The sequence below is a fragment of the Macadamia integrifolia genome, unplaced genomic scaffold, assembly GCF_013358625.1.
Source record: "Macadamia integrifolia cultivar HAES 741 unplaced genomic scaffold, SCU_Mint_v3 scaffold968, whole genome shotgun sequence".
In the NCBI taxonomy this organism is placed as follows: domain Eukaryota; kingdom Viridiplantae; phylum Streptophyta; class Magnoliopsida; order Proteales; family Proteaceae; genus Macadamia; species Macadamia integrifolia.
The window spans coordinates 151,230-166,103 of record NW_024870604.1 but is presented as its reverse complement, the minus strand read 5'-3'; the positions used below and the strand labels follow the sequence as shown (position 1 = coordinate 166,103).

The 14,874-nt window shown below is 39.1% G+C and overlaps 1 protein-coding gene across 3 annotated transcripts in view; it reads right to left on the bottom strand.

Moving 5' to 3' along the window:
* Window positions 1–396: 396 nt before the first annotated feature.
* LOC122070668 (CRC domain-containing protein TSO1-like) overlaps window positions 397–14,874 on the bottom strand; it is a 32,299-nt gene continuing 17,821 nt past the window's right edge. For 2 of the 3 annotated variants that reach the window (XM_042634873.1, XM_042634875.1), the window contains exons 7-10: window positions 11,797–11,895; window positions 11,640–11,706; window positions 1,670–1,820; window positions 397–1,543 (exon numbers count right to left, since the gene is read on the bottom strand). In XM_042634873.1, the coding sequence (XP_042490807.1) occupies window positions 835–1,543; window positions 1,670–1,820; window positions 11,640–11,706; window positions 11,797–11,895 (1,026 nt within the window). In that variant the 3' untranslated portion in view covers window positions 397–834. The remainder of the gene's footprint in view (window positions 1,544–1,669; window positions 1,821–11,639; window positions 11,707–11,796; window positions 11,896–14,874) is intronic. The other variant, XM_042634874.1, reaches the window with a different exon arrangement.

The following is a 14,874-nucleotide window of genomic DNA, read 5'->3' as shown; positions in this document are numbered from 1 at the left end:
AATAAAAAAATAAAACCAAATAGATGTACAAAACTTTCTTGGGAGAAATCAGCAGCAACAACCCTGCCAGATTCAAACTTAATTCCTTCCCCTCAATGTATTTGACAAAAATACCTTTTCGATCCCAATCTAACCAATATAGTCATTGAAACCACTTGTTCACAAGTATTTCTATGCCTAAATGCTTTACCCTTACATGTCAGGTCACTATAAAATTTATGGGAGATGGTTCCCCACACTGCCAGTGTAGGGAGGAACTGCACACCTCACTAATGGGTGTCTTGAAAAAGGTATCACCCATATGAGATCCACACTATCAAAGCAGGTGAAAATATAAATCATGTGACAGGGAAACTGCACACTGGGAAATGAAAATCACTTAAGACTGCATCAAGCTATCCATGCCAAAGGGTTCATCTCTTTTATTAGCAATGAAACAAATCCAATTAAACAACAAAAGTAACTAAGTGAAATTAACAAGGAATGCAAAATCAACATGCTGGCAATTTCGCCACATATATCTTCCAATTTTGGACATGTATCCAAAAAAAAAAAAAAAGGGTTCCTCAAGTATTGATAGTTACCGCAGGAGCGGCCAAGTAATGATAATTTTTTTAAAACGTTTGCAAGTTAATGTCTGTCCAAATGTGCAATTCATTTAGAAAAAGCACCTCATCACATCATCTGCTCTTTCTGGCCTCAACCACATGCCACCACAAAGCAGGGAACTGACGAATATCAGCAACCCATTGAATTAAAAGTCAAAAAGATGTAACATATTGATCCTGATAATAAAGAAAACTAGGTACTAACCTTCGTCTCTTATTGTACCACTCACTTGTCACCACTACTACTCTTAGGGTCACTGTCTGGAGTGAGCAGAGGGAACGAAGGTATAGCCCGCAATATGAACTTGCGACCACTTCTCAAAGCCAATGAAGAATTTGACCTCAGCTCATGCAAGCGACTGTGTGGAGGAGAAACTCTCTTCTTATTCGGAGAACTCGCTTTCACAACATTGATGGGAGTAGCAGTATCCTTCAGAATCTCAGGTGTGTCATCTCCCAAGATGTCACATAGCCCATTCTCAGAGTCCAGTTCTGGGGTGAAATTATTGCCACCTGAGTGAGACATAGGTGTGATGGGTGAGCTATGCCACTGAAGGGAACTAACTGATGATAAATGCCCACTTCTACGAGATGACGGAGCTCGTGAAACTTTTACAGGGTCACTGGTATTGGATGAAACCAAAGAGGAAGTAGCCCTTGAAGGAGGATGTGGCAATGGAGTGAGATTGCAGATATCAGCAAGTCCATCCCATCTTGGTGAGAATTGATTGACTTTTCCTGCCTTGATGCAGTCCAAATCCTGATCGTAGGGAACTATATCTAAAACTTCCGTACTCGTTTTTTGTTGACTCTCATATTTATTTCTTGGAGACCTTGTGGACTTGCCATAGGATGACAAAGCAGAAGAATCAGATTCTGGGGATGGTAGACATCTTCTACCAGGTACTCGTGGTTTGGGCACTTTCTTTCTATTGCTGGAAAAGTGAAATATATTAGTCTTATTGGGAAAACAAAAACAAAGAAAACAGATCTCAATGAATGAATATGACATCATTTAGTTCTGCTCAAATGGAGCATGATGTGCAAAAATGAAGCCATACTTAGAGCAGTCGAATGACAGTGCAAGGGGTGAGAGGCTGTGGGGATGAGAATGCTCCCAATGTGAAGTATCACTCCTCGCTTCCACTGTATCTAGCTTCTCATTAGACAGGCCCTCCCATCTTTCATCAACGGCCCTTTTGTATATCAGTTCTGTAATTTCACCATAGGCTAAATAAATTTCATTGTGACAGAATAGGGAAAGGAGGTATCAATTTCAAATCTAAAGAGAAAAATAAACTAAGGTGGCATTTGGTGTCTATAAACGTAGCTTTTTCCGCTGGAAAACTATGGAAAGAGGTCAGTTGCCAGTATAAAATTTTATTGTGTGAGCATTTCATTTTTTCCTGTTAGAAAACTCCCAATTTCTGGACAACCAAACATAGCCTTAAATTTGAGATGTTTAGTTATATCAAAATACACTTCAGTACTGTTGATTCACTATTTATACCAGTCCTAAATAATCGGAAATATACTGTTCAAAATAATCCCACATTGGAAAACTCTGGGACCTTGGATGACTTCACATACCAATTGAGCCTCTCCACTTAAAATCTTAAGATTTTGAGTTGGATACTACAACAGCATATCATTAAATCCATCAACGCCCACTACTTTAATAACATATTTTGGTATAGTCACCCAAAAAAGGGGGCCCACATGCCACGTACACTTCCACTTAAAAGAAGGGAAACAAGCGAGGGGGAGTGTTGGGAATCCCACATTCTAAAACTCTCAAGACCTCAGATGACTTTATAACAGTTGGGGCTTTGCACCAAAAAGCTCAAGCTTTTGTGGTGGACTCCAGCATGCCCGTCCAACTATAGGTTTCTCAACATATTGGTGAGGTAGGTTCCTGCACACCCATATTCAGGCCTTATCCTGTTTGGTGGCTTTGGCTTTTGTTGGGTCCAGAGGTGGCTGACCAGGTATAGATGGATGGATCTGCCCGTGGCTCACCAAAAGGCCGGTACTAAATTAGATATATATATATATATATTGCCCTCTAAATACCACCAGATGAAAATGCAACAAAAATTTTAAAATAAGTAAAAATTAAAGGAATTTATAATTAATACAGCCAGTATTACAATAAAATCCCATAATATGACCTGACTTCTATTAAGCCCATAGCTGTCACGGCATCTAGGAAAACCAAGGCCACTAAGGTGTCTGGACACCTTGACAAATATGTATAAGCCACAAAAGCCTGGTCCCAGCCCTAACCCAATTTTCAATCAGATCTAGGGATGGCGATAGGTCAGGTAGGGTCACCACTAAGGACAACTATAGACCTAACCCATCCAGAAATCAGGTTGAAATGACCAACCCTTTCATGGCTATGGAACCAGCCCAATTGTTGATTGGGTCTACATGTGGCGATAGGCTGCAGGTTCACCAATAAAGGACAGCTATGCACCCAAACCCAACTCACTTATGTTTCTCTGTTTTCAATAAACTGTTTCTTTTCTCTCCAAAAACGTTATAAGTGTGTCATGAGTCATGACAGTGATATTTTGGACTATTAATTTCTACTGAATATTGCTTGAAATTCCATTTTGAAAATCATAGGGGTTTAGCTTGAGAAAATAATGACAATCCAAACGATCTGATATTGGCAAAATCTACAACATTAAAGAACGCAGCATACAATGAAAAATAAATAATTACGACATTACATTAACAACGCCACAAATTACTAATGCTGAAAAATTTACCAGGAAGAAGATAAGAAAAAAAGGACTTACAAATATTAACAACCCATTTGGCCTGAACTAGTCAAGACAAACCCAAACTGTTTATTATGGTCTTCTTTCCCAGGTTAATCTAACCCCACTAACAAAGAAAGTAAGAAACTTTAGTGGAAGGAGAAAAGGGAAGATTTGGCATATCCTATAAGGCATCAAGAAAGGTCCACAAACTTGAAGCCTTTTGCTAGCCAAGGCCCAAGACATGCTCAATAAGCCCAACTAGTCAAGACGAACCCAATTTTTATTTTGATTGTAGTTAGGCCCCAAGGAGAGTTGAAATCAATGCCCTCTTAATTATGAGATGTTGGTACTTGCCAATTGGGCAACAACAACTAAGCCTTGTCCCAACTAAAAGGGTCGGCCACATGGATCTTTGCCCTAATCAACTCAATTCGGCATCATACTTAACAAAGCCTAAGCTATGCACATCTTCCCTCACCACCTCTCCCCTAAGGTCATTTTAGGTCTAACCCTAGCTCTTTTAGTTCCTTCAATCTGAATCAATCACTCCATATTAGAGCATCCAAAGGCCTCTGTTGAAAATGGTCATGCCACCCCAAACGACATTCTTATAGCTGATCATGTATTGGAACTACTCCCAAATAAACTCTAATATGATCATTCTTTACTTTATCCTTCCTAGTTTTACCACCCATCCATCTCAACATTCTCATCTCCGCTATAGTGTGTTTATCTACATGATGCTTCTTAACTACCCAACATTCCACACCATACATCATAGCCAATCATATGATTCCTATAAATTTTTCTTCGCACAACACTCCAGATGCACCTCTCCACTTCAGCCATCCCATTTTCATTCATTGTGAAACATCATCCTCTATATCACTTTTTTTATTTATGATTGAGCAATACCTAAAATAATCACTTTGTGGAACCTCCCTCTCATCAATTTTCACCGTCTCATTATCCGTCCATGTACTCCGTCTTTGTTCTACTTATCTTAAAACCTTTCAACTCCAAGGTTGACATCCATAACTCCAACTTGGCGTTAATGCATGATTTTGTTTCATCCACCAAAACAATATCATCACAAAAAGAACACACCAAGGAAATTCATCTTGAATTCCTCTGGCTAATTCATTCATGATAAGTGCGAACAAATAGCAGCTTAAGTTGATCCTTGACATAACCCAATTGTAATTGGGAATTCACTACCTTGACCCCCCACACACACAGCTCTTACACTAGCTGCCACACCATCATATGTATCTTTAATTATGTCCACGTATTTACTTGAGACAATTCTCTTCTCTAAAGACTATGCCATAAGCTTTTTCTAGGTCAATAAAAACTATATGAAGATCATTTTTGCAATTTCTAAATCTTTCAACGAGTCTTCTAATAAATAGCTACTATCGTGGATCTTCCTGACATAAAATTTGTTTCTCTGTAATAGTAGTTTCTTTCCTCAGGTGGGTTTTAATAACCATCTCCCATAATTTCATTGTATAATTTATTATTTTATACTTTATAGTTATTGTCGTCTTGAATATTATCACCTTTACTTTTGTAAATCGATACCACAATGCTTCTCCTCCATTCATCTGACATTTTCTTTGTGCTCATAATCTTATTAAATAGATTGGTTAGCCATGATAAACCACAAATTCCTAAGCTCTTCCACACTTCTAATGGGACATCAGGGCCTTGTGCATTGCCAAGTTTCATCCTCCTAAAAGCTTCTTCTACTTTAGATATGCTAATTTTCCATACAAATCTACGAGATGTGGCATTTTGATGCAATATTCCAGGACACTATTACTCGAAGTTTCTTAGTAGGATGTAGAAATAAACTTTCCATCTCTCCTTAATGTCCTCATCCACATAAGTATTTTACCATCTTCACTTTTAATATATCTAACATGGTCGAGATCTCTACCCTTCCTTTCCTTCATTTTAGCTATCTTACAAAAAACTTTTTACCCTTGCTTTGTTCTCAGATTGTTATAAAGATCTTTATATTTCTTCTCCCTTGCTTTTCCACAATCTTCTTAGCTTCATTTCTAGCAAATTTATACCTTTGTAGATCCTCTACATCCTTAGTCCTTTGCCATGTCTTGAAACTAGCTTTCTTAGTCTTAATGGATGTTTGAACCTCATCATCCCACCACCAGGTCTCCTAGGCTACCCCTTGAGGTTAATATATTTTGTGGTTCATAAATATTCAAAGTTAAGATGATTGTTCCTATAAAGTGTTTTCTAGTATAATTTTTTAAAGATCCATTAACCATCTTATTATGGCTCGGAAATTATATGCATTGATTGCTTTGAGCGACACAAATAAGAGGGGGTAAACTTAAATTAATATGATTCACAAATTATCAAGGTCAAGACGAGAGTTCCTAGAGAGTGTTTCTAATATGTTTTTTACATTTTTAATTTAATTAACTAGGAGAGTTGGGTCTAAACGATCCAGTCACATTAGTAACATTTTTGTTGGATGGGGTAATGACTTGTGGCAAATTTGGCACCAGCCCTCTTTATTTATAATAAAGGAGAGAAAGTTCTAGAGAATCACCAAAGACCATTAAACCCCTTAGGGTCAGTTTGGCAATTGACCAGTTTCCTAAAACCCATTATTACAATACTCCCCCTCAAGTTGGTGTATAGATATCACATATGTCCAACTTGCAGATAATAGGATAAAATATCTTACTATTAAGACTTTTAGTAAATACATTAGCCAGTTGTTCACTACTAGGGACAAACTAATAAATCCCATATCCAACTTCTCTTTGATGAAGTGTGTAGATCTCCACATACTTGGTTCGATCATATTGGACAAGTAATGTAGAAGTAGGTTCACACAAGGTTAACAAACTTCCAGTATTTAAATAGCCCAAACCAAAGTAATTCTGAACACTCAAAACCAGTCTTCGTAGAAACCAGAAATAGAACCAGAGAAGGAAAACTTCAGCAGAGAAGTTAGGATGACAAAACCCATCCAGAAGTATCCAGGATCAACTCAGAAAAATCACTCACAGCAGTCAGCAGCAGACAGCAACTCCGCAAAAGAACCCCACAGCAGCTAACACATTCCCAGAAAAATCTGGGTTTCAGCCAGAACATGGAGAAACCCTGCAGTTCAGTTTTGGCTGGGTAGCAGGGGCTGAAACCCTAGTCGAGTGGCCCCCCTTGAGGCGATCTTTGAACCCTCCAAAGGGTCTTCAAATCTGCTGGACAGAAGAGGAGAAAAGGGCCCTGCCGATTTGAGTTTTGAAGCCCTAAAACCTGCAGTCGATCTTAAGATGCTGAACTGATTCTTCCCAAGCTTCGATCCTTGTTAAGTCTTCAAATAAGCTTAATTTAATCCACACACTCCCCTCACAGTAAGTAATAACAGAAATTAGAAAAGAAGATATTAAGCAAGATAGATGTGGGTGGGAATGGCTATCTCAGCCTAGGTATCTCACCCACAGCTATCCCACTTGTTTGTCTTCCTTTCTTAGGAGAGGAAGCAAGCAATAGCTGCAGAAAACTTTATTAATTTAATTATAATTTGTGTCTACAACACTCTCTTTTTGAAGTTCTTTTTTGTTCCATCCAATCTTCCTTCCACTGACCTTCATCTCATCTCCCCTCTACCTAAATGTAAATCCCTTTAAGCTCACCCACCTTGCTTTTGTTGATGATCTCATGATCTTGTCCGAATCTGACCTTCTCAATCCATTCCATTCTCTCTTCCCTCTATCTCTTTGAGAACCTTTATGGCCTCTGGATCAACCTTTTCAAATCCTATGCCTTCTGAACCGAGGTCTCAAACTCACTTAATTCCACCCTCATAGGTATTTTATGGCTTTTCCCTGGGCTCTCTCCCTGTTAAATATCTGGTTCTCCCTTTATTTCTACCAAGATCATTTCCCAGCACTGTACCACTATGCTTGATCTCATCCATAAAAGACTTCAGCTTTAGAGAAGCAAGCATCTCCCTTACACTGGCCATTTGGTGCTCATCAAATCGGTTCTCTAATCTTGCCACATCTACTGGTCTGGTGTTTTCCGACCCCAATTCACTATCAAACTACATAAACCCTTAAGAGCACCTTCCTTTGGAAAGTGTTGACTCGGCTCATTTCCTCCATCCCATAGTTGGTCTTCCATTTGTCTCCAATTGAAGGAATGAGGCCTAGGCATCCGTAGAATTTATAAGGCCAACATTGCGGGTATCCTCAAGCTCATTTGAAAGATGGTCTCCAAGCATAATAGCATCTAGGTTTCCTGGATCTATTCTTCCCTTCTCCGTAAAGACTCCCTCTGGATCATTTCCTCTAATTCCGATGCCTTTGGGTTTGGTGCAATATTCTTAGCCTTCGCCCCATAGTCATCCGTGTCATCCACACTTCTATCTTTGATGGTCATTCACCTCTCTATGACTTGACAACTGACATCCTTCTGATGTCCTCCCTGTAGCTGGGCCTAGATCTATTTACTCCTGAGGATTAGATAGAGACTCTCTTATCGCTTCCATCATCTCAAATGAGATTTGTTCTACGCCTCTCCTTCCCCGGTCCTCTTGGACATTTGGTCCTCTCTACCCCCTTCTCCCGAGTCACTGTGGTAGAAGTGATCAAGTCATATGGTCTCCTTTGCCCACTGGCACTTTCAACTCCTCCTTGGCTTAGGATTTTATACGTTCACATAATCCTCTTACCTGTTGGCGTAAGATTGTTTGGTTCACTGGGCACATCCTTCGTCACAGTTTCACTGCTTGGAGATCCCTCTCCAACTGCCTCCCCCACCCAATCTTTCCTTCTCTATTGACATATTCATGTCTCTACCACTTGTTGTCTTTGTTGGAATGGAATTGAAGACCCTAATCACCTTTTCTTCAATTGCCCCTTCTCTTCCTCAATTTAGAAAAGAGTTCTCAATTCTTGTTGGTGTGGCAGGAGACGTATTCTCCCCCTACATAGAGAATGGATTTGGATTAACATGACTTTTTCTAGTTCTTTGGTCTATGACACTGCTGCCAAGCTCGCCTTATGTGCCGCTATCAACCACATTTGGATGAAAAAGAATCTTCGTAGATGGACTCCCAAACTCCCCGTCTTTCGATAAGATTTGGAAAGCCATCTACTTTGATGTCAGTTCAAAGCTCCACATGCTTCCTCACCGATGTGTTAGTCTTACCCCAAGGAACAAGCTCATTGTTATGTCCTGGGTTTTCCCCTCCCAATCCTTTCTGCCCGCTCCTTAACTCTGTTTGTTTGGCTGTGTTTTTTTCTTTTCTTTTCCCCTCGGCGCCTGTATATTCCCTTCCTCCCTTCTTTGGTAATGAATTTTTTTTTCACCCTAAAAAAGGAGGCAGTTTGCTTACTGGTTAACTTACCAGACCACTTAGCAACACTTTGACCACATGCCACATGCCCAGAAAGTTGAAAGAACATCTATTTGATATCAAGACCCATTTAGATCCTAGCATGAATATCCAAGAATGAGCGTAAGACTGGAACCAAATAAATATCCAAGTTGCTCACTGCAGTAGATGATGACAATACAGAACAAATGTGAATACAACTGCGAGTTGGCAGCCCTAAGCAATAAGATTGCATCGGAAGGCAAAACGGACATACTAACAAATCACATATCTGGGCTGGCTTATTGAACTCATGCAGAAACATCATCCTAGCAGATATCTGATATCAATATAGTTCAGCACTATCATTCTCCAATGTGCTTAAGATATTGGCTTTTAGTTGAAACTTCAGCAACTAAAAGTTCCCAATTGGGGATTGCTTTACCATTAAATGGGAGGATCCAACAATTCTGAAGACCGTGCAAGAGTGAATGAAGCAAAAGGCGTCAAGTTGATTTCCTCTCACTAAATTTGAGGAAGATTGATTTAGATGAAAGCATGAAGAAGAAAAGGGCAAGAATTGAATTCAGAGGGAAAAATATTTTTAGTGTTCATGTGAAGTACAAGCGGTTACTATTCATGTGAACAATGAATTGGGCCCCATATTAGCCATTGGAGGTAATATTTCTGGACTAATGGAAAGTTGTTCAGTTTTGGACAGCAAGCAATAATGGAAGACTTCTAAGCCTTGACAAGCAAGATCGATTGGACTTCTTTGCCTTGGGGTATCGATCGGAGATTCTAAAAGGGATGTGTGGATTTGTTTCCTTACATTTAAGTTTCTTTTTTTATGTTTCCTTTTTGTAACTTGTCTTCTCTTGGTCCAAGGACGAGGTTTTCTGTTTCCATTTTTAGGAGTTTCCTAAGTAGTTAGTTTCCTTCTTTTTTAGTTTCCTTCTTTTTTCCCCTTTTCTTCATGGTTTCCTTTTTCATAGTTTCCCTTTTGATGGCAAGCATTCTTGCCCGTGAATTGTATGACTCCTAGAGAGTCCACCACAATTAAGTTTAAGAAAATAGAGAGCTTTGTATTGGAAGTTGTGTGAGGCAATGGCTGTGAGATGCAGTGGCAGTGAGAAGCTGTGGGTGAGAGACCCAAGTCTGAGGGAGAATACCTTATCCCCCTTCCCTACTACCCTCATTCTTCCCTTTCTTCTCTATTTTCTGTTTTATATTTCAGTCGATTTCATTGTGTGATCTGCTACATGCTCTGCCATCGGAGTACCTTAAAGTCTATTCTAGAATTCTGAGATTTTAACCTATTTTCTACCATATCCGATTTGGTTGTGCTTTTGGTTGCTGGATTTGTTACTTGAATTTAAGATTTATTGATCATGTTTAAAGATCCTACTTGGGGCTAGGTCCCTTGTGATCCAGCCTTACATTAAATTGGTATCAGAACCTACCGTGGCCAGCCATGAAGACGGACTTGCACAACAGGAAACTTTGTCGAAGAATGTTCAAAACTAGAGATCAAGTTTTTTCTAAGACAAGGCGAGTTGATATAGATCAAAGCATGAAGAAGAAGAGGACGAGAATGAAATTCAGGGGTGGGGGAATTACTGTTTATGTGAACAGTAGAGCCCATTCTGGCCATGGAGATATGGACAGTTGTTCAATCTTGGACAGAAAGCAATAACGGGAAGACTTCTTAGCCTTGACAAGCAAGATCAATTGGACTTCTTTGCCTTGGAGAGCAAGCCTTCCTAAGGCTATCGAAGATTCTAAAAGGGATTTGTTGGAATTGTTTCTTTAGTTTAAGTCCTTTTTGTAACTTATATTTACTTAGTCCAAGGACAAGAACTTTCGTTTCCAGTTTTATGATTTCCTAAGTCGTAAGTTGTTAGTTTCCTTTTTCTGTTTTTTTTTTTCCTTTTCTTTGTTGTTTCCTATTTCATAGTCTCCTTTTAATGGCAAGCATTCTTGCCTATAAATTGTAACTGACTCCTAGAGAGTCCACGATTTAAGAAAATAGAGAGCTTTGGCTTGGAAGTTGTGAGATGCAGTGGTGGGGAGAGACCCAAGTCTGAGAGATACTACTTTATCCCCCTTTCCTACCTCTTCTTCTACCCTTTCTTCTTTATTTTCTGTTTGATTTTTGTAGTCAATTTCATTGTGATCTGCTACAAGTTCTGCCATCATGGTACCTTAAAGTCTATTCTGGAGATCTGAGATTTTAACCTATTTTCTGCCATATCAGATTTAGTTATGGTTGGTTGCTGTGATTTGTTACTTGAACCTGACATTTATTGATCTTGCTCAAGTTCCTCCCTGGGGATAAGTCCTTCGTGATCCAGCCTTACATTATAAGGTCCATAGAAAGCCAACTATTGGAGGTGATTTGCATGATGCCCCTTAGCAATCATCAAAGTAAGGGATTCTATCTCCAGTCATTGTCCAAAGTCATACAATTATGGGATTCAAGAACACAAGAATAGAGAGGATTAACCAGTGCCTTTTTTCTCTAAGAACTATCTTATTTATGATACAAAGTGCCACCCAAGGTCTTTCCATGCATGCATTATCAATGCAGACATTTTTTAAGCATGATTACCTAAAAACTGTTCACTGAGTACATCATGATTATGGTTTTCAGTGATTACTTAAAATCTGTTCATTGACTACGTCATGGTTAGGGTTTTCAATATGCTAATTGCTTTAGGAAAAACAGTAGGACTGCAATGCACTAGTGTTTGTTTTCTACTTTGACTTGTCCTCTGGTAATATCCATTTTATCCATACAGCTACTACATGGAAAGTGGTTAAGGTATTTATATTCTGGATTTATAAAAGTAAAAATTGTATTAAATTAGTTTAAGGAAAATATGTAGTTTAAGATCTTACCTTCTTTCACACCATAAACATTTTTACATCTTTCGCACCGACATGCTTCTGAGCATCCAACACCGGACTTGAAGGCAGAACAGATAGATAGGAATGTCCAATCAGAAAAAACTCAAAATAGTGAATGTGATATAATACGAGTAATGAGAACCAAAACCTGATAGCATTCGCAGTACTTTTTCAAACACAATGATCTCTTACAATTGCATCCTCTTTTGTGCCTTGCTGAAGATGGTGTCATTCGGTTACTGTCTTCCTGTAGAATAAAATTCGGATCATTAAGTTTAATTTGAAGTAAAAAGGAAAATTGATGTAGATCGAGCTGCGAAGTCAGAGAACCAAATCTGGATCAGCTTTGTCTCATCAAACCAACCCAAGCTGCCCCAATTTTGGTGCAATTCTGGTTTTCTACTTCAGCCATCAAACTGGACCAAGAATGGACTAATGTGTTATTTTGTAGTGTCCAATGGGTTGTATGGGCCATGGGCTTTATATTTTTCGATTTACGTTTGTAATGGGTCAATTCCATAAGCCCAAATATTGGGGATTTAAGTCCTATACAGGATGAAGTAGTTATTTTATGTTTCCTAATCATTAAGAATATTAGGTTTACTATTGGGTTTACTTTTCATTATCTCTCTTTTCTTTGTTCTATGTCCTTTTATCTTGTTTCCAGAGCATCCCACGCAAACGAAGCATGGCAAAGATTCTTTGCAGCATGTACAAGGCGAGTTGAGAATGTTAACCATAACCGAATGATTCAATGTGCTTCCTGGAACATTGGTTCACTAACAGACAAGAGTTTGGAGTTGATGGATGTTATAAGGAGGAGGATTAACATTGCATGTATCCAAGAGACTAGATGGAAAGGTTATAAAGCTAAGATGTTGGATGACTTCAAACTATGGTATTTGTGTGACCAAAGTGGTAAGGGTGGAATTGGCATAGTCGTGGATAAAGACCTAAAGAACGATGTGGTGGATGTTAAAAGGGTGGAAGGTAGGAGTTTATCCATAAAGCTGGTGTTAGATAAAGAGGTGGTCAACATTGTTAGCGTTTGTGCACCCCAAGTTGGATTGAATGAAAGTTGCAAACTACAATTTTGGGAACACATGGATAATTTGATGCATGGTTTTGGACCGGGTGAAAAGATTATTATGGGAGGGGATCTGAACGGACACATTGGTAGGGATAGGAGAGGTTATGGAGTTGGGGAGAGAAATAAGGGGACCACAGTTTTGGACTTTGTGACAGCCTATGGTCTATCAATTACAAACACTTTTTTTTGCTAAGAGGGAAGAACAATTAATTACCTACAAAAGTGGGCATCATTCCAGCCAAATAGACTTCTTACTCACTAGAAGGTCCGACAGATGGATGTATAAGGATTGTAAGGTTATTCCTGGGGAGAGGGAGAGCTTAACTTCTCAACATAGATTGTTGATCTTGGACATTTGCTTTTGTTTGCCGAATTATAAATCCAGGAAACATGTCTGCCCCAAGGTAAGGTGGTGGAGATTAAAAGGAGTACCGAGGACTTTTACAAATAAAGTGGTGAAGCATGAGAAGTGGGATTGTGAAGGGGATGTCGACACGATGTGGAATCAGATGACCGATTGCGTTAAGAATGTTGCTAAGGAGGTTCGAGGAGTGTCTAGCAGAACTCAGTTGGCCCCTAGAGAGACTTGGTTGTGGGATGTGGAAGTTCAGGCAACCATCAAGATTAAGAAGGATCTTTCTAAGATTTTGCAAACAACCCAGGAGGTTGAAGATAAAGAAAGATATAAGGCCGCCAAAAACGAGGCTAGGAAGATTGTGGGGAAAGCAAGGGTGAGAAAATATGATGACTTGTCAACAATCTAAATACCAAGGAAGGGGAACATGCTATTTATAAGATAGCTAAAAATACAAGAAAGGAAGAGCAGGGACCTCAATCATGTTCGATGTATTAAGAGTGATGATGGTAGAGTGCTTGTGAAGGATGAGGACATAAAGAGGAGATAGGATGAATATTTTTGTGACTTAACGGAGTCAACCCTAGTAGGAGTGGTTTGAGTAATCTGCTTGACAACATGCATCGTAGATATGTACGTAAGATAATAGTGACCGAGGTTAAGGAAGCTATAAGAAAGATAAAGGTAGGAAAGCCACTAGGTTCGGATGAGGTCCCTATTAAAGTGTGGAAGAGTTTGGGACCATATGGGTTTGTTTAGTTGACCAAGTTGTTTCACAAGATCTTGACCACGAGAAAGATGCCTGATGAGTGGAGGAAAAGTATTGTTGCCCTAATCTACAAAAATAAAGGTGATATCCAAAGCTGCAAATAACTACAGAGGCATAAAACTTATGAGTCATACTATGAAATTACGGGAGAAGTTAAGAGAAGTTTGCATAAGAAGAGAAACTAATATCTCAAGGAACCAATTCAGTTTTATGAATGGGAGATCCACAACGAAAGAGATGTACCTTCTTAAGATGCTTATGGAAAAATCTAGAACTTATAAAAGGGGTCTCTATATGATCTTCATCGATCTAGAAAGGTCTACGATAGAATCCCCAGAGATTTAATCTGTCATATACTAGAAAAGAAAGGGGTATAATGCAAATACGTGGATATAATTAAATACATGTTCGGGGATGTGATGACTAGTGTAAGATTTGAGGGAGGTCAAGGTAATGAGTTCCCAATCACTATCAGGTTACATCAAGGGTCCGCATTGAGCCCTTATCTGTTTACGCTTATCATGGACGACCTAACCAGGAATATTCGAAGAGAGATACTGTGGTATATGCTTTTTGTTGATGATATTGTTATAACGGGTGAAACTATGGCCAGGATTAATGATAAGTTGAAGTTATGGAGATCTACTTTGAAATCGAGAGGTCTTCAGATAAGCAGAATGAAGACGGAGTATATGGTGTGTAACTTTAGTCGATTGGGGGCTGATAGGTGATGGCAAAGGGGTGAAAATTGAGGGGAGAGAGATCCCGTAAAGTGACTATGTCAAATATTTGGGCTCTACTTTAAACAAGGAAGGTGAGACTGACACTGATGTTTCCCACGGAATTAAAGTAGAATGGATGAAATGGAGAGGTCCATCTAGGGTGTTATGTGATCAACGAATTCCTCTAAAGCTAAAGGAAAATTCTACTAGATAGTTGTAAGATCAGCTATGATATATGGTGCAGAATGTTGGTAGTCAAGAAGCATAATATAGATAAGTTGAGTGTGGTA